The sequence below is a fragment of the Oncorhynchus mykiss genome, chromosome 9 (assembly GCF_057628025.1).
Source record: "Oncorhynchus mykiss isolate SJ-2025 chromosome 9, ASM5762802v1, whole genome shotgun sequence".
Classification (NCBI taxonomy): Eukaryota; Metazoa; Chordata; class Actinopteri; order Salmoniformes; family Salmonidae; genus Oncorhynchus; species Oncorhynchus mykiss.
In genome coordinates, this window is record NC_143030.1 from 2253198 (window position 1) to 2281075 (window position 27878).

The 27878-nt window shown below is 44.1% G+C and overlaps 1 protein-coding gene across 1 annotated transcript; it reads right to left on the minus strand.

The window, feature by feature from the left end:
* On the minus strand, positions 1-27878 carry LOC149980699 (uncharacterized). Its single transcript, XM_090185654.1, has 6 exons — positions 27670-27878; positions 26656-26900; positions 6398-6661; positions 3712-3846; positions 1477-1518; positions 1-439 (listed from the first exon to the last, which is right to left on the minus strand). Exons 1-6 carry the CDS (start codon positions 27876-27878, stop codon positions 417-419), a joined length of 918 nt encoding a protein of 305 aa, XP_090041780.1. The 3' UTR covers positions 1-416.

Consider the following 27878-nt stretch of genomic DNA (forward strand, 5'->3'; position numbering starts at 1 on the left):
TTGAATTCTCCTCTCCTGTATGTTTTCTAACTCTGTAAAACGTAACGGTATAACATTATACTGAACCTGTAACAATAATGCCTGAACCACAACACCTATCAGTTGATCTGTATAGACATGAGAAGTGAAGGCATTTACAATGTATCAATCATAATGCTATACAGTATATGACCAGTATATGACTGATGTTAAAGGACAGCTGCTGAATGAATAATACAACACACATGATATTAAAACACATTCCAATCAGAATAATACATGTATCAGTTAATAGATCACATTTGATCAAATGCCACTATTGTTCCAGCAGGTGGAGCTACAATGTAACAACATACAGCATTGTGACTCACAGTTCTATATTAGAATTCCATGAGTTCCATTCTGATGGTTGTTATGGTGATCAGGTGATCTCAGCCTCACTCTTCTTCAACACGATCACCTGTTCAACACAGAAGTAGTTCATCAGTGTGGCCATGTATTTACTTCTCCAATACAGAACCACTTAGAAATGTAAATCATATCAGATGATTTACTAGTCAATACTGTGCTACTTAGAATCCTTTCATATTACTTCCAATGAGGCTCTAGTTTATGTCCAGCTTTCCCTCATCAATACCTGGGCTATTTACTCCTTATCAATACCAGCTTTATTTACTAAATATCAGTACATGGGCAACAGTACCAGTACCAGTACCACCAATATTTACTAATTATCAATACCTGGGCTATTTATTGCTCGTCAATACCCAGGATATGTACTCCTTATCAATACCCAGGCTATTTACTCATAAATACCCAGGATATTTCACACCTTATCAATACCAGGGATATTGACTCCTTATCAATTCCTGGGCCATTTACTCCTTATCAATACCAGGGTTATTTACTCCTTATCAATACCCAGGATATTTACTACTTAGCAATACCTGGGCTATTTTCTATTTTCTCCTCTTACTTCTACTGAGAGGTAACATAATATAGTACACACTGTGTTCAGAATACCATATTGTGGTAGTTGACTCTAATCCATCCTACTTTCTACTTCTACTAAGAGGTAACATAATATAGTACACCTTGTTTTCAGAATACCTTATTGTGGTAGTTGACTCTAATCCATCCTACTTTCTTCTTCTACTAAGAGGTCATATAATATAGTACACACTGTGGACAGAATACCATATTGTGGTAGTTGACTCTAAACCATCCTACTTTCTACTTCTACTAAGAGGTAACATAATATAGTACACAATGTTTTCAGAATACCATATTGTGGTAGTTAATCCATCCTAGTTTCTACTTCTACTAAGAGGTAATATAATATAGTACACAATGTGTTCAGAATACCATATTGTCGTAGTTGACTCTAAACCATCCTACTTTCTACTTCTACTAAGAGGTAATATAATATAGTACACACTGTGTTCAGAATACCATATTGTGACCCTGCAGCTGTTGTGTTGTAAGGTAGAAACTCACCTAATTGGTCTTGGTGGGTCTTCCTGGGTACCCTGGTTTCACCTAAACAGACAGTTATCAACACTTAACAACATGGTTCAATCAGAGATACAGTTATCAACACTTAACAACATGGTTCAATCTGTAAGGATCGATGCTGGGGACGAGAAGCAGGTACAGGGAGGGAACATTTAATGAATATCGGAACAGGATAGGAACACACAATGACATTAATGCTGGTACAGGGAACACACGGAGATGCAGACAGAAATAGGGAAGGCAATCTAAAAACTAAAGGAGTCCAGGTGAGTCCAATGATGCGCGTGTAACGATGGTGACAGGTGTGCGTAATGAAGTCTGGCACCCTCAAGCACCAGAGAAGGAGAGCGGGAGCAGGCGTGACAGTACCACCCTTCTAGGGGCGCCACCCAGCATTCCACCTGGGTGAGCCTGACGGGCCGATTTATGGGCACTGGACGGCTGGGATGTAGAAGCCCGATGAACCAGCAGAGGCATGTGAGCCTGACAATCCCGCCCAGACGTGGGAGCCTGACAAACCAGCTGAGGCCTGGGAGCCTGATGGCCGGCTGAAGCATGACGTGTGGTGGGCATCAGCCGAGCCCACCGGGGCAAGACAACCTCTCCAGCCAGCTAAGATGTGGAATCTCTACAAGCTAGCTAAGGCACCCCCGGTTACCTCAGCGACAGCACCCAGACACACCGTTGCCAACCAACACTCCCAGATGCTTCTGTTAATAGTACAAGTATGGATCCACGCCGGGGATGAGAAGAAGGTACAGGAAGTGAACATTTAATGAATAACGGACATGGAACAGGAAAGAACAGCGTCTGGACAGGAACACACAATGACATTAACGATGGTACAGGCAACACACAGGGAAGCAGACCAAAATAGGGAAGGCAATCAAAACACGAAAAAACACAAAATGAGTCCAGGTGAGTGCAGTGATGCTGTAACGAAGGCAGTCGAGCGCCAGATAGGGAGCAGGCGTGACACCGTTTTCAACATTAACAACATGGTACAATCACAGGTAGTTGTCAACACATAAACAAATGGTTCAATCAGAGCTAGTTATCAACACTTTACAACCTGACTCAGTCAGAGATAGTTATCAACACTTTACAACATAACTCAGTCAGAGATAGTTATCAACACTTTACAACATAACTCAGTCAGAGATAGTTATCAACACTTTACAACATAACTCAGTCAGAGATAGTTATCAACACTTTACAACCTGACTCAGTCAGAGATAGTTATCAACACTTTACAACCTGACTCAGTCAGAGATAGTTATCAGCACTTTACAACCTGACTCAGTCAGAGATAGTTATCAACACTTTACAACCTGACTCAGTCAGAGATAGTTATCAACACTTTACAACCTGACTCAGTCAGAGATAGTTATCAACACTTTACAACCTGACTCAGTCAGAGATAGTTATCAACACTTTACAACATAACTCAGTCAGAACTAGTTATCAGCACTTTACAACATAACTCAGTCAGAGATAGTTATCAACACATTACAACCTGACTCAGTCAGAGATAGTTATCAACACTTTACAACCTGACTCAGTCTGAGATAGTTATCAACACTTTACAACATAACTCAGTCAGAACTAGTTATCAGCACTTTACAACCTGACTCAGTCAGAGATAGTTATCAACACTTTACAACATAACTCAGTCAGAACTAGTTATCAGCACTTTACAACATAACTCAGTCAGAGATAGTTATCAACACTTTACAACATAACTCAGTCAGAGATAGTTATCAACACTTTACAACCTAACTCAGTCAGAGATAGTTATCAACACTTTACAACCTGACTCAGTCAGAGATAGTTATCAACACTTTACAACCTGACTCAGTCAGAGATAGTTATCAACACTTTACAACCTGACTCAGTCAGAGATAGTTATCAACACTTTACAACATAACTCAGTCAGAACTAGTTATCAGCACTTTACAACCTGACTCAGTCAGAGATAGTTATCAACACTTTACAACCTGACTCAGTCAGAGATAGTTATCAACACTTTACAACCTGACTCAGTCAGAGATAGTTATCAACACTTTACAACCTGACTCAGTCAGAGATAGTTATCAACACTTTACAACATAACTCAGTCAGAACTACTGCAGAATTGTGAGTCATTTTTATATAATTCTGATTTACATCAGGTATTCTGTTGGAATGAGGCGATCCTGTATAAAATCAGGTTCTCACCTTGAGTCCTGCTCCTGCAGCATTTCACCAGCAGTATGATGGTCACCAGCAGGTAGGGAGACCCCACCAGTAGACTACACAGCAGCCTGCGTAGAGACATGGACAACACTGGGACTTCTGGAGATGGAACTGCAGCTGGAGAAAGAATGAGACCTGTATTATGAGCACATTTATGGGTAGGGAGACCCCACCAGTAGACTACACAGCAACCTGGGTAGAGACATGGACAACACTGGAGATGGTGCTGGGTAGAGACATGGACAACACTGGAGATGGTGCTGGGTAGAGACATGGACAACACTGGAGATGGTGCTGGAGAGAGACATGGACAACACTGGAGATGGTGCTGGGCAGAGACATGGACAACACTGGAGATGGTGCTGGGTAGAGACATGGACAACACTGGAGATGGTGCTGGAGAGAGACATGGACAACACTGGAGATGGTGATGGGCAGAGACATGGACAACACTGGAGATGGAGCTGGAGAGAGACATGGACAACACTGGAGATGGTGCTGGGCAGAGACATGGACAACACTGGAGATGGTGCTGGGCAGAGACATGGACAACACTGGGATGGTGCTGGGCAGAGACATGGACAACACTGGAGATGGTGATGGGTAGAGACATGGACAACACTGGAGATGGTGCTGGGCAGAGACATGGACAACACTGGAGATGGTGCTGGGCAGAGACATGGACAACACTGGGATGGTGCTGGGCAGAGACATGGACAACACTGGGATGGTGCTGGGCAGAGAGATGGACAACACTGGGATGGTGCTGGGCAGAGACATGGACAACACTGGAGATGGTGCTGGTAGAGACATGGACAACACTGGAGATGGTGATGGGTAGAGACATGGACAACACTGGGATGGTGCTGGGCAGAGACATGGACAACACTGGAGATGGTGCTGGGTAGAGACATGGACAACACTGGAGATGGTGCTGGAGAGAGACATGAACAACACTGGAGATGGTGCTGGGTAGAGACATGGACAACACTGGAGATGGTGATGGGCAGAGACATGGACAACACTGGAGATGGTGCTGGGTAGAGACATGGACAACACTGGAGATGGTGCTGGAGAGAGACATGGACCAAACTGGAGATGGTGCTGGAGAGAGACATGGACAACACTGGAGATGGTGCTGGGCAGAGACATGGACAACACTGGAGATGGTGCTGGAGAGAGACATGGACAACACTGGAGATGGTGCTGGGCAGAGACATGGACAACACTGGAGATGGTGCTGGAGAGAGAGACATGGACAACACTGGAGATGGTCCTGGAGAGAGACATGGACAACACTGGGACTGCTGGAGAGAGACATGCAAATACACACCCATACACACAGACACACAAATATATACACACACACATACATACACACAACACACACAGATTTATAATTGTGTTCATAAATGTAAAATGTGCAGTATATTTATACTGGAGACTAAAAAGATTTGGCATGGGTCCTCAAATCCTCAAAAGGTTCTACATTGAGAGCAACCTAACTGGTTGCATCACTGCCTGGTATGACAACTGCTCGGCCTCCGACCGCAAGACACTACAGAGGGTAGTACGTATGGCCCAGTACATTGCTGGGACCAAGCTTCCTGCCATCCAGGACCTCTATACCAGGCGGTGTCAGAGGAAGGCCCTAAAAATTGTCAAAGACTCCAGCCACTCCAGTCATAGACTGTTCTCTCTACCACCGCATGGTAAGCGGTACCGGAGTGCCAAGTCTAGGACAAAAAGGCTTCTCAGCAGTTTTTACCCCCAAGCCATGGGGTCCTCAGAATCACAAAAGGTTCAGCCATTGACTCTGACTGGTTGCATAACTTCAAACATTTATTTTGACTCTGTACCGTAACACCCTGTATATAGCCTCCACATTGACTCTGTACCGTAACACCCTGTATATAGCCTCCACATTGACTCTGTACCAGTACCCCCTGTATATAGCCTCCACATTGACTCTGTACCAGTACCCCCTGTATATAGCCTCCACATTGACTCTGTACCAGTACCCCCTGTATTTGGCCTCCACATTGACTCAGTACCGTAACACCCTGTATATAGCCTCCACATTGACTCTGTACCGTAATAGCCTGTATATAGCCTCCACATTGACTCTGTACCGTAACACCCGGTATATAGTCTCCACATTGACTCTGTACCGTAACACCCTGTATATAGCCTCCACATTGACTCTGTACCGTAATACCCTGTATATAGCCTCCAGACTTACTCTGTACCGTAATACCCTGTATATAGTCTCCACATGGACTCTGTACCGTAATACCCTGTATACAGCCTCCACGTTGACTCTGTACCGTAATACCCTGTATATAGTCTCCATTCTAGTATATATTGTTATTTTTAATTTATTAATTTTAATTTAATTTAATTACTTGTTTCTTTTTATCTCTTATTCTTATCCGTATTTTTTGAAACTGCACTTTTGGTTATAGGGGCTCGTAAGTCAGCATTTCACTGAAAGGTCTACAACACCTGTTGAATTCAGCGCATGCAACTAATACAATTTGATTTGATTTGATATTTTCATGGTTAGTTACAGCAACTACATTGTAAATACATGTAACTACCAAGTAACCATATAAGTAATAAGCCCTGAGGGGGTGTGGTATATGGCCAATATACCATGGCTAAGGGCTGTTCTTATGGTTTGTCATATTCTCACCTGTCACTGTCATCCAGCTATCTGGTGATTCTCCTTTAGAGCTGGAACACTTGTAGAGTCCTTCATCTGACTTGGATACTGCAGAGATGGTTATCTGTCCTGTAGTCTCAGCCCTGATGAGGGATCCATCTTTGTAGAAAACAGCTGTGAGGTCAGAGGGAGTTCCCTGATATCTGCAGCGCAGAGTCACAGAATCTCCCTCAGTCACAGGAAGGGCAGGGCTCTCTAGGATCACAGCTCCATCTGTATATAATATATAAACATCATATATAAACAGGTCTCTCAAGAATCACAGCTCCATCTGTATATAATATATAAACATCATATATAAACAGGTCTCTCCAGGATCACAGCTCCAGCTGTATATAATATATAAACATCATATATAAACAGGTCTCTCCAGGATCACAGCTCCAGCTGTATATAATATATAAACAGGTCTCTCAAGAATCACAGCTCCAGCTGTATATAATATATAAACATCATATATAAACAGGACTCTCCAGGATCACAGCTCCAGCTGTATATAATATATAAACATCATATATAAACAGGTCTCTCCAGGATCACAGCTCCATCTGTATATAATATATAAACATCATATATAAACAGGTCTCTCCAGGATCACAGCTCCATCTGTATATAATATATAAACATCATATATAAACAGGACTCTCCAGGATCACAGCTCCAGCTATATATAATATATAAACAGGTCTATCCAGGATCACAGCTCCAGCTGTATATAATATATAAACAGGTCTCTCCAGGATCACAACTCCATCTGTATTTAATATATAAACAGGTCTCTCCAGGATCACAGCTCCAGCTGTATATAATATATAAACATCATATATAAACAGGTCTCTCCAGGGTCACAGCACCAGCTGTATATAATATATAAACAGGTCTCTCCAGGATCACAACTCCATCTGTATTTAATATATAAACAGGTCTCTCCAGGATCACAGCACCAGCTGTATATAATATATAAACAGGGCTCTCCAGGATCACAACTCCATCTGTATTTAATATATAAACAGGTCTCTCCAGGATCACAGCTCCAGCTGTATATAATACATAAACATCATATATAAACAGGTCTCTCCAGGGTCACAGCACCAGCTGTATATAATATATAAACAGGTCTCTCCAGGATCACAGCTCCAGCTGTATATAATACATAAACATCATATATAAACAGGTCTCTCCAGGGTCACAGCACCAGCTGTATTTAATATATAAACAGGTCTCTCCAGGATCACAGCTCCAGCTGTATATAATACATAAACATTATATATAAACAGGTCTCTCCAGGATCACAACTCCAGCTGTATATAATATATAAACATCATATATAAACAGGTCTCTCCAGGGTCACAGCACCAGCTGTATATAATATATAAACAGGTCTCTCCAGGATCACAACTCCATCTGTATTTAATATATAAACAGGTCTCTCCAGGATCACAGCACCAGCTGTATATAATTGTCATGTACTGTCATGTTGTCTTGTCTCTGTCCTTTCCCTTCACCCTGTCTCCCTCTGCTGGTCGTGTTAGGTTACCTTTTCTCCCCCGCTTTCCCCCAGCTGTCCCTTGTCTCCTCTAACTACCCATTCACCCCGTTCCCCACCTGTTCCCTTTTTCCCTCTGATTAGGTCCCTATATCTCTCTCTGTTTCTGCTCCTGTCCTTGTCGGATTCTTGTTTGTTTGTGTCATTCATGCCTGAACCAGACTGCCGTCATGTTTGCTGTAACCTTGTCCTGTCCTGTCGGAATCTGCCGGTCCATCTGAGCCTACCTATGTTTGGTAATTAAAGAAGCTCTGTTTAAGTTGATTCGCTTTTGGGTCCTCATTCACGCACCGTAACAGAAGAATCCGACCAAGAATGGACCCAGCGACTTCGGATCCTCTCCACTCAGCCGTCGAGATCCAGGGAGCGATGCTAGGCAGACACAAGCAGGAATTGTCTGCTGCTCGACATGCCGTTGAGACCCTGGCCACCCAAGTCTCCAACCTCACAGAACAGGTTCACCATCTCCGCCTCGATCCACCGGCCACTTCCAGGGCTTTCGAATCTCCGGAGCCCAGAATCAATAACCCGCCGTGTTACTCTGGGGAGCCCACTGAATGCCGCTCGTTCCTCACCCAGTGTGATATTGTGTTTTCTCTCCAGCCCAACACTTACTCCAGGAGCACTGCTCGTGTCGCCTACGTCATATCTCTCCTTATTGGACGGGCTCGTGAGTGGGGCACGGCAATCTGGGAGGCAAGGGCTGAGTGTACTAACCAGTATCAAGACTTTAAGGAGGAGATGATACGGGTTTTTGATCGATCTGTTTTTGGGGAGGAGGCTTCCAGGGCCCTGTCTTCCCTATGTCAAGGCAATCGATCCATAACAGACTACTCTATTGAGTTTCGCACTCTTGCTGTCTCCAGTGGCTGGAACGAGCCGGCCTTGCTCGCTCGTCTTCTGGAGGGTTTCCGCGCAGAGGTAAAGGATGAGATTCTCTCCCGGGAGGTTCCTTCCAGCGTGGATTCCTTGATTGAACTCGCTATTCGCATTGAGCGACGGGTTGATCTTCGTCACCGAGCTCGTGGAAAGGAGCTCGCGCTCTCCGTCGCCTCCCTCTCCGCATCACTACCATCGTCCTCTGCCGGCTCGGGTGCTGAGCCCATGCAGCTGGGAGGTATCCGCATCTCGACTAAGGAGAGGGAACGGAGAATCACCAACCGCCTCTGTCTCTATTGCGGTGCCGCTGGTCATTTTGTCACTTCATGTCCAGTAAAAGGCCAGAGCTCGTCAGTAAGCGGAGGGCTACTGGTGAGCGCTACTACTCCTGTCTCTCCTTCAAGATCCTGCACTACCTTGTCGGTCCATCTACGCTGGACCGGTTCGTCAGCTTCCTGCAGTGCCTTAATAGACTCTGGGGCGGAGGGCTGTTTTATGGACGAGACCTGGGCTCGGGAACATGACATTCCTCTCAGACAGTTAAAGGAGCCCACGGCCTTGTTCGCCCTGGATGGTAGTCCTCTCCCCAGGATTCAGCGTGAGACGCTACCTTTAACCCTCACTGTTTCTGGTAATCATAGTGAAACCATTTCTTTTTTAATTTTTCGTTCACCTTTTACACCTGTTGTTTTGGGCCATCCCTGGCTAGTTTGTCATAATCCTTCCATTAATTGGTCTAGTAATTCTATCCTCTCCTGGAACGTCTCTTGTCATGTGAAATGTTTAATGTCTGCTATCCCTCCTGTTTCCTCTGTCTCTTCTTCACAGGAGGAGCCTGGTGATTTGACAGGGGTGCCGGAGGAATATCACGATCTGCGCACGGTGTTCAGTCGGTCCAGGGCCACCTCTCTTCCTCCACACCGGTCGTATGATTGTAGTATTGATCTCCTTCCGGGAACCACTCCCCCCCGGGGTAGACTATACTCTCTGTCGGCTCCCGAACGTAAGGCTCTCGAGGATTATTTGTCTGTAGCTCTTGACGCCGGTACCATAGTCCCCTCCTCCTCTCCCGCCGGAGCGGGGTTTTTTTTTGTCAAGAAGAAGGACGGGTCTCTGCGCCCCTGCATAGATTATCGAGGGCTGAATGACATAACAGTGAAGAATCGTTATCCGCTTCCTCTTATGTCTTCAGCCTTCGAGATCCTGCAGGGAGCCAGGTTTTTCACTAAGTTGGACCTTCGTAACGCTTACCATCTCGTGCGCATCAGGGAGGGGGACGAGTGGAAGACGGCGTTTAACACTCCGTTAGGGCACTTTGAATACCGGGTTCTTCCTTTCGGCCTCGCTAACGCTCCAGCTGTCTTTCAGGCATTAGTCAATGATGTCCTGAGAGACATGCTGAACATCTTTGTTTTCGTTTACCTTGACGATATCCTGATTTTTTCACCGTCACTCCAGATTCATGTTCAGCACGTTCGACGTGTCCTCCAGCGCCTTTTAGAGAATTGTCTTTTTGTGAAGGCTGAGAAGTGCACTTTTCATGCCTCCTCCGTCACATTTCTCGGTTCTGTTATTTCCGCTGAAGGCATTAAGATGGATCCCGCTAAGGTCCAAGCTGTCATTGATTGGCCCGTCCCTAAGTCACGCGTCGAGCTGCAGCGCTTTCTCGGCTTCGCGAACTTCTATCGTCGTTTCATCCGTAATTTCGGTCAGGTGGCAGCTCCTCTCACAGCCCTTACTTCTGTCAAGACGTGCTTTAAGTGGTCCGTTTCCGCCCAGGGAGCTTTTGATCTCCTCAAGAATCGTTTTACATCCGCTCCTATCCTTGTTACACCTGACGTCTCTAGACAGTTCGTTGTCGAGGTTGACGCGTCAGAGGTGGGCGTGGGAGCCATCCTTTCTCAGCGCTCCCTCTCTGACGACAAGGTCCACCCATGCGCGTATTTTTCTCATCGCCTGTCGCCGTCGGAACGTAACTATGATGTGGGTAACCGCGAACTGCTCGCCATCCGGTTAGCCCTAGGCGAATGGCGACAGTGGTTGGAGGGGGCGACCGTTCCTTTTGTCGTTTGGACTGACCATAGGAACCTTGAGTACATCCGTTCTGCCAAACGACTTAATGCGCGTCAGGCGCGTTGGGCGCTGTTTTTCGCTCGTTTCGAGTTCGTGATTTCTTATCGTCCGGGCTCTAAGAACACCAAGCCTGATGCTTTGTCTCGTCTCTTCAGTTCTTCAGTAGCCTCCACTGACCCCGAGGGGATTCTCCCTGAGGGGCGTGTTGTCGGGTTGACTGTCTGGGGAATTGAGAGGCAGGTAAAACAAGCGCTCACTCACACTCCGTCGCCGCGCGCTTGTCCTAGGAACCTTCTTTTCGTTCCCGTTCCTACTCGTCTGGCCGTTCTTCAGTGGGCTCACTCTGCCAAGTTAGCCGGCCACCCTGGCGTTCGGGGTACGCTTGCTTCCATTCGCCAGCGTTTTTGGTGGCCCACCCGGGAGCATGACACGCGTCGTTTCGTGGCTGCTTGTTCGGTCTGCGCGCAGACTAAGTCCGGTAACTCTCCTCCTGCCGGCCGTCTCAGGCCGCTTCCTATTCCCTCTCGACCGTGGTCTCACATCGCCTTAGATTTTGTCACCGGACTGCCTTCGTCAGCGGGGAAGACTGTTATTCTTACGGTTGTCGATAGGTTCTCTAAGGCGGCTCATTTCATTCCCCTTGCTAAGCTTCCTTCTGCTAAAGAGACGGCACAAATCATCATCGAGAATGTTTTCAGAATTCATGGCCTTCCGTCAGACGTCGTTTCGGACAGAGGTCCGCAATTCACGTCTCAATTTTGGAGGGAGTTTTGCCGTTTGATTGGGGCTTCCGTCAGTCTCTCTTCCGGCTTTCACCCCCAGTCTAACGGTCAAGCAGAACGGGCCAATCAGACTATTGGTCGCATCTTACGCAGTCTTTCTTTTCGCAACCCTGCGTCTTGGTCAGAACAGCTCCCCTGGGCAGAATACGCCCACAACTCGCTTCCTTCGTCTGCGACCGGGCTATCTCCTTTTCAGAGTAGCCTCGGGTACCAGCCTCCGTTGTTCTCATCTCAGTTCGCCGAGTCCAGCGTCCCCTCCGCTCAGGCTTTTGTCCAACGTTGCGAGCGCACCTGGAAGAGGGTCAGGTCTGCACTTTGCCGTTATAGGGCGCATACTGTGAGAGCTGCTAATAAGCGTAGAACGAAGAGCCCTAGATATTGTCGCGGTCAGAGAGTTTGGCTCTCCACTCAGAACCTTCCCCTTAAGACGGCTTCTCGCAAGTTGACCCCGCGGTTCATTGGTCCATTCCGTATCTCTCAGGTCATTAATCCTGTCGCAGTGCGACTTCTTCTTCCGCGATATCTTCGTCGCGTCCACCCGGTCTTCCATGTCTCCTGTGTTAAGCCCGTTCTTCGCGCCCCCGCTCGTCTTCCCCCCCCCCCCCCCATCCTTGTCGAGGGCGCACCTATCTACAGGGTCCGTAAAATCTTGGACATGCGTCCTCGGGGCCGTGGTCATCAGTACCTAGTTGACTGGGAGGGGTACGGTCCTGAGGAGAGGAGTTGGGTTCCCTCTCGGGACGTGCTGGACCGTGCGCTGATTGATGATTTCCTCCGTTGCCGCCAGGTTTCCTCCTCGAGTGCGCCAGGAGGCGCTCGGTGAGTGGGGGGGTACTGTCATGTACTGTCATGTTGTCTTGTCTCTGTCCTTTCCCTTCACCCTGTCTCCCTCTGCTGGTCGTGTTAGGTTACCTTTTCTCCCCCGCTTTCCCCCAGCTGTCCCTTGTCTCCTCTAACTACCCATTCACCCCGTTCCCCACCTGTTCCCTTTTTCCCTCTGATTAGGTCCCTATATCTCTCTCTGTTTCTGCTCCTGTCCTTGTCGGATTCTTGTTTGTTTGTGTCATTCATGCCTGAACCAGACTGCCGTCATGTTTGCTGTAACCTTGTCCTGTCCTGTCGGAATCTGCCGGTCCATCTGAGCCTACCTATGTTTGGTAATTAAAGAAGCTCTGTTTAAGTTGATTCGCTTTTGGGTCCTCATTCACGCACCGTAACAATAATATATAAACAGGGCTCTCCAGGATCACAACTCCATCTGTATTTAATATATAAACAGGTCTCTCCAGGATCACAGCTCCAGCTGTATATAATACATAAACATCATATATAAACAGGTCTCTCCAGGATCACAGCACCAGCTGTATATAATATGTAAACATCATATATAAACAGGGCTCTCCAGGATCACAGCTCCAGCTGTATATAATATATAAACAGGTCTCTCCAGGATCACAGCTCCAGCTGTATATAATATATAAACAGGTCTCTCCAGGATCACAGCACCATCTGTATATAATATATAAACATCACGTATAAACAGGTCTCTCCAGGATCACAGCTCCATCTGCATATAATATATAAACATCATATACAAACAGGTCTCTCCAGGATCACAGCTCCAGCTGTATATGAACAGGTCTCTCCAGGATCACAGGTCCATCTGTATTTAATATATAAACATGATATATAAACAGGTCTCTCGAGGATCACAGCACCACCTGTATATAATATATAAACATCATATATGAACAGGTCTCTCCAGGATCACAGGTCCAGCTGTATATAATATATAAACAGGTCTCTCCAGGATCACAGCACCAGCTCTATATAATATATAAACAGGGCTCTCCAGGATCACAGCAACAGCTGTATATCATATTTAAACATCATATATAAACAGGTATCTCCAGGATCACAGCTCCAGCTGTATATAATATAGAAACATCATATATAAACAGGTCTCTCCAGGATCACAGCTCTATCTGTATATAATATATAAACATCATATATAAACAGGTCTCTCCAGGATCACAGCTCCATCTGTATATAATATATAAACATCATATATAAACAGGGCTCTCCAGGATCACAGCTCCAGCTGTATATAATATATAAACAGGTCTCTCCAGGATCACAGCACCAGCTGTATATAATATATAAACAGGTCTCTCCAGGATCACAGCTCCAGCTATATATAATATATAAACATCATATATAAACAGGTCTCTCCAGGATCACAGCTCCATCTGTATATAATATATAAACATCATATATAAACAGGACTCTCCAGGATCACAGCTCCAGCTATATATAATATATAAACAGGTCTATCCAGGATCACAGCTCCAGCTGTATATAATATATAAACAGGTCTCTCCAGGATCACAACTCCATCTGTATTTAATATATAAACAGGTCTCTCCAGGATCACAGCTCCAGCTGTATATAATTCATAAACATTATATATAAACAGGTCTCTCCAGGATCACAGCACCAGCTGTATATAATATATAAACAGGTCTCTCCAGGATCACAGCTCCAGCTGTATATAATACATAAACATTATATATAAACAGGTCTCTCCAGGATCACAGCACCAGCTGTATATAATATATAAACAGGTATCTCCAGGATCACAGCACCAGCTGTATATAATATGTAAACATCATATATAAACAGGTCTCTCCAGGATCACAGCTCCAGCTGTATATAATATATAAACATCATATATAAACAGGTCTCTCCAGGATCACAGCTCCAGCTGTATATAATATATAAACAGGGCTCTCCAGGATCACAGCTCCAGCTGTATATAACATATAAACAGGTCTCTCGAGGATCACAGCTCCAGCTGTATATAATATATAAACAGGTCTCTCCAGGATCACAGCACCATCTGTATGTAATATATAAACATCACGTATAAACAGGTCTCTCCAGGATCACAGCTCCAGCTGTATATAAACAAGTCTCTCCAGGATCACAGCTCCATCTGCATATAATATATAAACATCATATACAAACAGGTCTCTCCAGGATCACAGCTCCAGCTGTATATAAACAGGTCTCTCCAGGATCACAGGTCCATCTGTATTTAATATATAAACATTATATATAAACAGGTCTCTCGAGGATCACAGCACCACCTGTATATAATATATAAACATCATATATGAACAGGTCTCTCCAGGATCACAGCACCAGCTGTATATAATATATAAACAGGTCTCTCCAGGATCACAGCACCAGCTGTATATAATATATAAACAGGTCTCTCCAGGATCACAGCACCAGCTGTATATAATATATAAACAGGTCTCTCCAGGATCACAGCTCCAGCTGTATATAATACATAAACATTATATATAAACAGGTCTCTCCAGGATCACAACTCCAGCTGTATATAATATATAAACATCATATATAAACAGGTCTCTCCAGGGTCACAGCACCAGCTGTATATAATATATAAACAGGTCTCTCCAGGATCACAACTCCATCTGTATTTAATATATAAACAGGTCTCTCCAGGATCACAGCACCAGCTGTATATAATATATGAACAGGGCTCTCCAGGATCACAACTCCATCTGTATTTAATATATAAACAGGTCTCTCCAGGATCACAGCTCCAGCTGTATATAATACATAAACATCATATATAAACAGGTCTCTCCAGGATCACAGCACCAGCTGTATATAATATGTAAACATCATATATAAACAGGGCTCTCCAGGATCACAGCTCCAGCTGTATATAATATATAAACAGGTCTCTCCAGGATCACAGCTCCAGCTGTATATAATATATAAACAGGTCTCTCCAGGATCACAGCTCCAGCTGTATATAATATATAAACAGGTCTCTCCAGGATCACAGCTCCAGCTGTATATAATATATAAACAGGTCTCTCCAGGATCACAGCTCCAGCTGTATATAATATATAAACAGGTCTCTCCAGGATCACAGCTCCATCTGCATATAATATATAAACATCATATACAAACAGGTCTCTCCAGGATCACAGCTCCAGCTGTATATGAACAGGTCTCTCCAGGATCACAGGTCCATCTGTATTTAATATATAAACATGATATATAAACAGGTCTCTCGAGGATCACAGCACCACCTGTATATAATATATAAACATCATATATGAACAGGTATCTCCAGGATCACAGGTCCATCTGTATTTAATATATAAACATGATATATAAACAGGTCTCTCCAGGATCACAGCTCCAGCTGTATATAATATATAAACAGGTCTCTCCAGGATCACAGCACCAGCTGTATATAATATATAAACAGGGCTCTCCAGGATCACAGCAACAGCTGTATATCATATTTAAACATCATATATAAACAGGTATCTCCAGGATCACAGCTCCAGCTGTATATAATATAGAAACATCATATATAAACAGGTCTCTCCAGGATCACAGCTCCATCTGTATATAATATATAAACATCATATATAAACAGGTCTCTCCAGGATCACAGCTCCATCTGTATATAATATATAAACATCATATATAAACAGGGCTCTCCAGGATCACAGCTCCAGCTGTATATAATATATAAACAGGTCTCTCCAGGATCACAGCACCAGCTGTATATAATATATAAACAGGTCTCTCCAGGATCACAGCTCCAGCTATATATAATATATAAACATCATATATAAACAGGTCTCTCCAGGATCACAGCTCCATCTGTATATAATATATAAACATCATATATAAACAGGACTCTCCAGGATCACAGCTCCAGCTATATATAATATATAAACAGGTCTATCCAGGATCACAGCTCCAGCTGTATATAATATATAAACAGGTCTCTCCAGGATCACAACTCCATCTGTATTTAATATATAAACAGGTCTCTCCAGGATCACAGCTCCAGCTGTATATAATTCATAAACATTATATATAAACAGGTCTCTCCTGGATCACAGCACCAGCTGTATATAATATATAAACAGGTCTCTCCAGGATCACAACTCCATCTGTATTTAATATATAAACAGGTCTCTCCAGGATCACAGCTCCAGCTGTATATAATACATAAACATTATATATAAACAGGTCTCTCCAGGATCACAGCACCAGCTGTATATAATATATAAACAGGTATCTCCAGGATCACAGCACCAGCTGTATATAATATGTAAACATCATATATAAACAGGTCTCTCCAGGATCACAGCTCCAGCTGTATATAATATATAAACATCATATATAAACAGGTCTCTCCAGGATCACAGCTCCAGCTGTATATAATATATAAACAGGGCTCTCCAGGATCACAGCTCCAGCTGTATATAATATATAAACAGGTCTCTCGAGGATCACAGCTCCAGCTGTATATAATATATAAACAGGTCTCTCCAGGATCACAGCACCATCTGTATGTAATATATAAACATCACGTATAAACAGGTCTCTCCAGGATCACAGCTCCAGCTGTATATAATATATAAACATCATATATAAACAAGTCTCTCCAGGATCACAGCTCCATCTGCATATAATATATAAACATCATATACAAACAGGTCTCTCCAGGATCACAGCTCCAGCTGTATATAAACAGGTCTCTCCAGGATCACAGGTCCATCTGTATTTAATATATAAACATTATATATAAACAGGTCTCTCGAGGATCACAGCACCACCTGTATATAATATATAAACATCATATATGAACAGGTCTCTCCAGGATCACAGCACCAGCTGTATATAATATATAAACAGGTCTCTCCAGGATCACAGCACCAGCTGTATATAATATATAAACAGGTCTCTCCAGGATCACAGCACCAGCTGTATATAATATATAAACAGGTCTCTCCAGGATCACAGCTCCAGCTGTATATAATATATGAACAGGTCTCTCCAGGATCACAGCACCAGCTGTATATAATATATAAACAGGTCTCTCCAGGATCACAGCTCCAGCTGTATATAATATATAAACATCATATATAAACAGGTATCTCCAGGATCACAGCTCCAGCTGTATATAATATAGAAACATCATATATAAACAGGTCTCTCCAGGATCACAGCTCCAGCTGTATATAATATATAAACAGGGCTCTCCAGGATCACAGCTCCAGCTGTATATAATATATAAACAGGTCTCTCCAGGATCACAGCTCCAGCTGTATATAATATATAAACATCATATATAAACAGGTCTCTCCAGGATCACAGCTCCAGCTGTATATAATATATAAACATCATATATAAACAGGTCTCTCCAGGATCACAGCACCAGCTGTATATAATATATAAACAGGGCTCTCCAGGATCACAGCAACAGCTGTATATCATATTTAAACATCATATATAAACAGGTATCTCCAGGATCACAGCTCCAGCTGTATATAATATAGAAACATCATATATAAACAGGTCTCTCCAGGATCACAGCTCCAGCTGTATATAATATATAAACAGGGCTCTCCAGGATCACAGCTCCAGCTGTATATAATATATAAACAGGTCTCTCCAGGATCACAGCACCAGCTGTATATAATATATAAACAGGTCTCTCCAGGATCACAGCTCCAGCTGTATATAATATATAAACATCATATATAAACAGGACTCTCCAGGATCACAGCTCCAGCTATATATAATATATAAACAGGTCTATCCAGGATCACAGCTCCAGCTGTATATAATATATAAACAGGTCTCTCCAGGATCACAACTCCATCTGTATTTAATATATAAACAGGTCTCTCCAGGATCACAGCTCCAGCTGTATATAATATATAAACAGGTCTCTCCAGGATCACAGCTCCAGCTGTATATAATACATAAACATTATATATAAACAGGTCTCTCCAGGATCACAGCTCCAGCTGTATATAATATATAAACAGGTCTCTCCAGGATCACAGCTCCAGCTGTATATAATATATAAACAGGTCTCTCCAGGATCACAGCTCCAGCTGTATATAATATATAAACAGGGATCTCCAGGATCACAGCACCAGCTGTATATAATATATAAACAGGTCTCTCCAGGATCACAGCACCAGCTGTATATAATATATAAACAGGTCTCTCCAGGATCACAGCTCCAGCTGTATATAATATGTAAACATCATATATAAACAGGTCTCTCCAGGATCACAGCTCCAGCTGTATATAATACATAAACATTATATATAAACAGGTCTCTCCAGGATCACAGCTCCAGCTGTATATAATATATAAACATCATATATAAACAGGTCTCTCCAGGATCACAGCTCCAGCTGTATATAATATATAAACATCATATATAAACAGGTCTCTCCAGGATCACAGCTCCAGCTGTATATAATATATAAACAGGGCTCTCCAGGATCACAGCTCCAGCTGTATATAATATATAAACAGGTCTCTCCAGGATCACAGCTCCAGCTGTATATAATATATAAACAGGTCTCTCCAGGACCACAGCACCATCTGTATATAATATATAAACATCACGTATAAACAGGTCTCTCCAGGATCACAGCTCCAGCTGTATATAAACAAGTCTCTCCAGGATCACAGCTCCATCTGCATATAATATATAAACATCATATACAAACAGGTCTCTCCAGGATCACAGCTCCAGCTGTATATAAACAGGTCTCTCCAGGATCACAGGTCCATCTGTATTTAATATATAAACATTATATATAAACAGGTCTCTCGAGGATCACAGCACCACCTGTATATAATATATAAACATCATATATGAACAGGTCTCTCCAGGATCACAGCACCAGCTGTATATAATATATAAACATCATATATAAACAGGTATCTCCAGGATCACAGCTCCAGCTGTATATAATATATAAACAGGTCTTTCCAGGATCACAGCACCAGCTGTATATAATATATAAACATCATATATAAACAGGTCTCTCCAGGATCACAACTCCAGCTGTATATAATATATAAACATCATATATAAACAGGTATCTCCAGGATCACAGCTCCAGCTGTATATAATATATAAACAGGTCTTTCCAGGATCACAGCACCAGCTGTATATAATATATAAACAAGGCTCTCCAGGATCACAGCAACAGCTGTATATAATATAGAAACATCATATATAAACAGGTCTCTCCAGGATCACAGCTCCAGCTGTATATAATATATAAACATGGCTCTCCAGGATCACAGCTCCAGCTGTATATAATATATAAACAGGTCTCTCCAGGATCACAGCACCAGCTGTATACAATATATAAACAGGGCTCTCCAGGATCACAGCACCAGCTGTATATAATATATAAACAGGTCTCTCCAGGATCACAGCTACAGCTGTATATATAAACATATATATATATATATGGTTCTATTTTTATTAATGTACATTTTAATAGGGATGCTGAATTGAGAAGTTTGAATTTGAGTTTTTGTAAGCACTAAGGACTGTTATTCTGAATTTGGGTCATTGATAATGTTTTAGTTATGTTTTGGACATAGAACTGTTTAGATTTATTAGGCCTATGGAAGCCCTGGAAACCTCTAAGTTTCCTTTCCTAAGGGGTTATAATTTATTGGATGAAAGCTTTGGTTGTTTGGTTTTTGCTTCTTTTGTTTTATTATGTCATAATAATGTTAATGTTACATTGTATTGATAAATAGGTGATAGAATACAAGTAATTGCATATCATTTTATAGTCTGTGTTTTGTAATGGCACCCAATGATGGAGACAGCATGGAGACCAGCATAACATGGGCACATAACTCATGGACGTTTTTTCCCAGTTTTAGTTACGAAGTTATTAAACATGTATTTTTCTCTTTTCTTGGTCAATGTGTTTTTAGGTTTTGTGGAACATAAAAGTAATCTTTGTTCCAAAGGAGGGATTGATGTATATTGACTGTCACGCCCTGGTCTTAGTATTTTGTGTTTTCTTTATTATTTTGGTCAGGCCAGGGTGTGACATGGGTTTATTTTTGTGGTGTGTTTTGTCTTGTTTTTTTTGTAGGTATTGGGATTGTGGTATAGTGGGGTTGTCTAGAAAAGTCTATGGTTGCCTGGAGTGGTTCTCAATCAGAAGCAGGTGTTTATCGTTGTCTCTGATTGGGAATCATATTTAGGCAGCCATATTCTTTGAGTGTTTCGTGGGTGATTGTTCCTGTCTCTGTGTTAGTTTGCACCAGAATAGGCTGTTTAGGTTTTCACATTACGTTTATTGTTTTGTATTGTTTGTGTTTATCTTTTATTAAACATGTATCGAAATAACCACGCTGCATTTTGGTCCGCCTCTCCTTCACCGGAAGAAAACCGTAACAGAATCACCCACCACAACAGGACCAAGCGGCTTGGTGACAGGCAGCGGCAGCAGGAGCAATGAAGTCTGGATTATACGACTTGGGAGGAAATAGACAGGTGGGCGGTCGATCCAGGGAGAGTGCCGGAGCCCGCCTGGGTTTCGCTGGAGCAGTGCGAGGAGGGTTATAGGAGATATATAGGAGAATGGAGTTGGAGAGACGAACACGGCGGCGTGGATGGAAGCCCGAGAGTCAGCCCCAAAAATGTCTTGGCACACAGGGAGTATGGCGACGCCAGGTAGGAGACCTGCGCCAACTTCTTGTGCTAGAGAGACCGGGCAGGCACCGTGTTATGCTGTGGAGCGCACGGTGTCCCCAGTGCGGGTGCATAGCCCGGTGCGGTACATACCAGCTCCGTGTATCGGCCGGGCTAGAGTAAGCATCGAGCCAAGTGTCATGAAGCCGGCTCTACGCATCTGGTCTCCAGTGCGTCTCCTTGGGCCGGCTTACATGGCACCAGCCTTGTGCACGGTGTCCCCGGTTTGCCTGCATAGCCCAGTGCGGGCTATTCCACCTCGCCGCACTGGCAGGGCGACCGGGAGTATTCAACCAGGTAAGGTTGGGCAGGCTCGGTGCTCAAGAGCTCCAGTGCGCCTGCACGGTCCGGTCTATCCATTACCACCTCCACGCACCAGCCCTCCGGTGGCAGCTCCCCGCACCAGGCTTCCTGTGCGTGTCCTCGGCCCAGTACCACCAGTGCCAGCACCACACACCAGGCCTACAGTGCGCTTCGCCTGTCCAGCGCTGCCAGAGCCTTCCTCCTCTCCAGCGCTGCCGGAGTCTCCCGCTTGTTCAGCGCTGCCGGAGCCTTCCTCCTCTCCAGCGCTGCCGGAGTCTCCCGCCTGTTCAGCGCTGCCGGAGTCTCCTGCGTGTTCAGCGCTGCCGGAGCTGTCAGTCTGCAAGGAGCCGCCAGAGCTGTCAGTCTGCAAGGAGCTGTCAGTCTGCAAGGAGTTGTCAGTCTGCAAGGAGCTGTCAGTCTGCAAGGAGCTGCCAGAGCTGGCAGTCTGTAAGGAGCTGCCAGAGCTGCCAGTATGCAAGGAGCCGCCAGAGCCGCCAGTCTGCAAGGAGCCGCCAGAGCCGCCAGTCTGCAAGGAGCCGCCAGAGCCGCCAGTCTGCATGGAGCAGCCAGAGCCGCCAGTCAGCAGGGAGCAGCCAGAGCCGCCAGTCAGCATGGAGCAGCCAGAGCCGCCAGTCAGCATGGAGCAGCCAGAGCCGCCAGTCAGCATGGAGCAGCCAGAGCCGCCAGTCAGCATGGATCAGCCAGAGCCGCCAGTCTGCCAGGATCTGCCAGTCAGCCAGGATCTTCCAGATCCGCCATTTAGCCAGGATCCGCCATTCAGCCAGGATCCGCCATTCAGCCAAGATCCGCCAATCAGCCAGGATCTGCCAGAGCCGCCAGTTAGCCAGGATCTGCCGGAACCATCAGTCAGCCAGGATCCGCCAGTCAGCCAGGATCTGCCGGAACCACCAGCCTGCCAGGATCCGCCAGTCAGCCAGGATCTGCCAGAACCACCAGCCAGCCAGGATCTGCCAGAGCCATCAACCTGCCTGAGCTTCCTCTCAGTCCCGAGTTACCCCTCAGTCCTGGGCTACCCCTCAGTCCGAAGCTGCCCCTCAGTCCAGTGGGGCCCTTGGTGGGGGTTACTAGGCCAAGGTCGGCGGCGAGGGTCGCTAATCTAAGGACGACTATTAAGCGGACTAAGACTTTGTTGAAGTGGGGTACAGACGCCCACCCGGACCCTCTCCTATTGGGTTTAGGTGTGCGGCCGCACCTTGGGGGGGTTCTGTCACGCCCTGGTCTTAGTATTTTGTGTTTTCTTTATTATTTTGGTCAGGCCAGGGTGTGACATGGGTTATTCATGTGGTGTGTTTTGTCTAGGGGTTTGTTGTAGGTTATGGAATTGTGGTTAGTGGGGTCTATGGTTGCCTGGAGTGGTTCTCAATCAGAGGCAGGTGTTTATCGTTGTCTCTGATTGGGAACTATATTTAGGCAGCCATATTCTTTTAGTGTTTCGTGGGTGATTGTTCCTGTCTCAGTGTTTGTTTGCACCAGATAAGGCTGTTTAGGTTTTCACGTTACGTTTATTGTTTTTGAATTGTTCATGTTTATCTTTTATTTAACATGTATCAAAATAACCACGTTGCATTTTGGTCCGCTCCCTGCTACACCTCCTCTTCAGAGGAAGAGGAAGAAGAAAACCTTAACATTGACTAAATAGATTTGAGAATGTTTTTAGTATGTTTCTAACTGTTGTAGTAAATTTGGAGTAGTGACATGTGTGTTATGGGTTAGATGGAAGTATATGTAGGTTGAATATTCTTCCAACTCATTCATCTCTTTCCCAATTTCTAATAGTAATAATAGTAGCTATAGCTAATATATATATATATATATAATATATAATAGCTAATAGCCGGTGAACACTTGATAGATTACATTACATTTATTCTCACGGCAGTTGCCGAAGGGATTGCAATTGAAGAAGATTTTAGTCATGGGCCATGTTAGTAATAGCAGGGGTCACTTTACTAGCATTGTCCGGATAACAGTATATGAAGACTCATGCCACATAGATTGGTAACTGGGAGACCGATGGGAGAACAGGGGATGCGGTTATTCAAATGTCACTAATGATGTTGTCAGGAAATAACCCATGTGTTGCAGTGTGTATATCCTCAGGTGAAAACAGAGATAACCAAGGGCCTGGGCTGAATTCCAGAGATGAATTGAACATCCAGATACAGCAGGAGGGGGTGTTGGGATAGATTTGGTCTGGTCCACTCATACGGTACACCTTACAGCAGTGGTAAAGATTGTCTTGTCTCTCCTTAAAGTAAAGGTAAAGAGAGAGAGAGACTAGATTATAGTCTAGAGAGAGACTAGAGAGGGACTAGATTCCACTGGAGACATGCAGATGGGTTAAGTCTAGGAGCTACTTGTTCTATTGGTTAATGCATCACATGAAGAGGATAGATGTTGGGGTAATTGTGCTCGAAACAACATGTTGAAGGCATTAATGTGAAAGCATATACAATGCTGAGTTATCTCAAGAGAATGTAACGTTGACTAGGGATACGCACATCAGTTGAAGAGAGAGTGGGAATTGTCATGGTTTCAGACTTTGATTTTCCTCCATATATAAATATGCATAACTACATTGGTAATACTGTTATGTTTTGTGTTTTTCGTTGCAAGTCTTATGCTGTCACTCTCTAGGAATCAGAAGGAGAAACTAAAAGCAGCTCAGCTGAAAGGAAGGAAGTCACCAGCTTCAGCTGGAGAGATAGAAATAAGATGGTGTATGGTGTAATCATAGAACAGAGGTCATAAGTCTCTGAGTTTGAAAACCTCAAGGAAACAGCCTGAACCAGGACCAGAGGTTCCACGTCCGGACCAGGACTACATCCGAGTGTTCCGGAGGAAGTGGAACAAGCCAAGGCGAGAGGGGTCCCTACGGAGCAGTCCGAGCAACACCAACAGTCGTCCAGGTGAAAGGAAGGAAGCATCTGGTACCATCTAAACCACTGCATCAGAGTCCTAGTGGGGAGAAGGAGGCGACCACCGAGCCCATGATGATGCTGATACACCAGGCGGGTGTCCCAAGGGAACGGGAGCAGAGAAGGTTGACGCGCCAGGAAGAAGCCGAAGGAGAGGCGGATCAAGGACCATCTTCTAACAGCCAACAGACACTCTCTCCTGAATATCCAGAGAGCCCAGGGATAGGGAGGAGTGGCAGATACCCCTGATGGAGGTGCTGTCCAAGGGGACGAAGAAACAACAACAGGAGAATGGGAATGAGACTTTCTTACCATCGACTTCTCTGCCATCACATGGTCTTTCTAACAGAGTGAAAACCAGGACAGATGAAGAATGATAGAATGGCCATGACAGCAACAGCAGCAAACCTAGAAGAAACTGTAAAAATCACCTCCCACTAGAAACTAGTACACCAACTAAGACAATGACAAAACCACAAGAAAGTGGGTTGTGCAGAAAATCTGGACATCTGTTACCAACTGGGGTAGCCACAATGAAGAAACTACTCCAGATCCAAACGTTGACCAACAATTTAGAACAGCAATAACAAATGGTATAAGTTCAGTGGGGCCAGAAAAAAGTATAGACATAGTATAACCATGTACAACCATGTACTCAATGTAACAGTTGCTGAATGATACATGATGTTAGACCTTCTTAATATATTTTCCCCTGGACATGTATGTGACATAGGGTTTGTCCTCAATCTTCTAACAGGTTTTTCACTTATGTAAAAATATATCTTAGAGAGGTGTCTGTGAGGAAGGGCAATATGTTTAGGTATCATATTGAGAATGACAATATTAGGATGTTTAGTTTATTGATTTTATTGTTTACTATTTTTCTTGTATTCAACTGAGATAATCTCAGGTAAGGCTAAGAAATGCACATGCTTGAACACTATATGTTCTGACTTACCAGTCAGTGTATATGGGAAAGTGGAGCTCAGATTTAAGATGGACGTGAGGTTAATTATCTCCATAGAGTTTCCGAAGGTGCTGCCATTCTCATCTATAAAATGTAATTGTGTGAAACTCTGTGAGTTTCAAAGGGGGGCTTATGTAGGAGATTTTCCAGTCATCTGATGGTTCTCATTAGCTACAGTGGGGCAAAAAAGTATTTAGTCAGCCACCAATTGTGCAAGTTCTCCCACTTAAAAAGATGAGAGAGGCCTGTAATGTTCATCATAGGTACACTTCAACTATGACAGACAAAATGAGAGAAAAAAAATCCAGAAAATAACATTGGTGGATTTTGTATGAATTTATTTGCAAATTATGGTGGAATATAAGTATGGTGTTGAGTCCTATATCGACATAACCTGAAAGGCCGCTCAGCAAGGAAGAAGCCACTGCTCCAAAACCGCCATAAAAAAGCCAGACTACGGTCTGCAACTGCACATGGGGACCAAGATCATACTTTTTGGAGAAATGTCCTCTGGTCTGATGAAACAAAAATAGAGCTGTTTGGCCATAATGACCATCGTTATGTTTGGAGGGAAAAGGGTGAGGCTTGAAAGCCGAAGAACACCATCCCAACCGTGAAGCACGGGGGTGGCAGCATCATGTTGTGGGGCTGCTTTGCTGCAGGAGGGACTGGTGCACTTCACAAAATAGATGGCTTCATGAGGAAGGGAAATTGTGTGGATATATTGAACCTTGTAGAAGGCTATCCAAAACATTTGACCAAAGTTAAACAATTTTTAAGGCAATGCTACCAAATACTAATTGAGTGTATGTAAACTTCTGACCCACTGGGAATGTGATGAAAGAAATACAAGCTGAAATTAACCATTCTCTCATCTATTATTCTGACATTTCACATTCTTAAAATGAAGTGGTGATCCTAACTGACCTAAAATAGGGAATTTGACTAGGATTAAATGTCAGGAATTGTGAAAAACTGAGTTTAAATGTATTTGGCTAAGGTGTATGTAAACTTCTTACTTCAACTGTATAAACCTAACATCAGCTATCTGAAACCAGATGAGTCACTAAAACACTATAATGTTAGTAGATGGTGTTTGTGGACATACCATGTACTGTGATGTTGACAGCATTGCTGTGTTCTCCAGACCCAGACTCACACCAGTACACTCCACTGTATGATTGTATTAGTGACATGATGCATGAATAACCTTGTTGTTTTCCCCAGTCAGTATTACACTCTGAAAGGTTTCTTCTTTCTGTGTTCCTCACCACTCTCCATCCAGTAGAGTTCCCCTGAACCTCACAGCTCAGAGAGACAGACTCATATTTAAAGAACTGAGATCTGTCAGTACTGACATTCAGAGAGGCTGGAGGAGAAAAAGAGAGAGCGAGAGAGAGAGAGAGAGAGAGAGAGAGAGAGAGAGAGAGAGAGAGAGAGAGAGAGAGAGAGAGAGAGAGAGAGAGAGAGAGAGAGAGAGAGAGAGAGAGAGAGAGAGAGAGAGAGAGAGAGAGAGAGAGAGAGAGAGAGAGAGAGAGAAAGAGTTTTAAATCATCTTTATTGGGTTTGGGAGCCCACAACACAATAAATACTCATACAAAACATAGTTACACATCAATTAAAAACACAACTCCAAATCCTCCTCCACAGTAACTAAACACAACAGCCTCTGAATAGCCCATATACTCATAAACAGATCAATATTGTTGACAAGTTTATAATAGGCAAACTCAACCCTCAGTCTCGCTGCCAACATTCCCTCCAGCATTCCCATCACATCCACAGACCCTTGTCCCCGAATACTGTTGTTTCCATATCGCTAATTTAGCTTCCCCCCACAGCTACACCCTATTGACTAAACCGAACCAAGAACCAAGAACTGATCAGGTAAATCATCCCGACCAACTTGGGACACAGTAAAAACAGATTTCAGACTCTGAAACTCTTTCAGCACAGAATGGACACTCTTCCCCAACTGTAGGATCCAGGTGTACCATATGCATATTGGTGGCTATGGCTCCATGTATTATCCTCCATTGTAGGTCAGCTGTTCTCTTTTAAATAGGCAGTTGGATTAATGATCGCCAACAGCCTTTTGGGGAGGCCCCTGGACCAAACACACCTGCCCACCTTGTCGATTTTACCCCTTCCAGGGAAGAAGCACGGGACACTTTTACACATTATGTACATGTCCTTCTTACCCACCGCCTTGAACTCCCCCAGCTCCTTGAACTCCCCCAGCTCCTTGAATTCCCCCAGCTCCTTGAACTCCCCCAGCTCCGGGGTATGGAAGGAAAGCAGCATCCCCACGTCCTCCTCGATTGCCCCCAT

What these genes read in the sequence shown, in the direction of transcription:
- LOC149980699 (XM_090185654.1), bottom strand. Translation starts at nt 27,878, where the DNA reads ATGGGGGCAATCGAGGAGGACGTGGGGATGCTGCTTTCCTTCCATACC. An exon ending in AAAATCGACAAGGTGGGCAG is followed by an intron (nt 26,901 to 27,669) that starts GTGTGTTTGGTC and finishes TCTGAATGTCAG; the next exon opens with TACTGACAGATCTCAGTTCT. An exon ending in GACCCACCAAGACCAATTAG is followed by an intron (nt 440 to 1,476) that starts GTGAGTTTCTAC and finishes TGTGTTGAACAG; the next exon opens with GTGATCGTGTTGAAGAAGAG.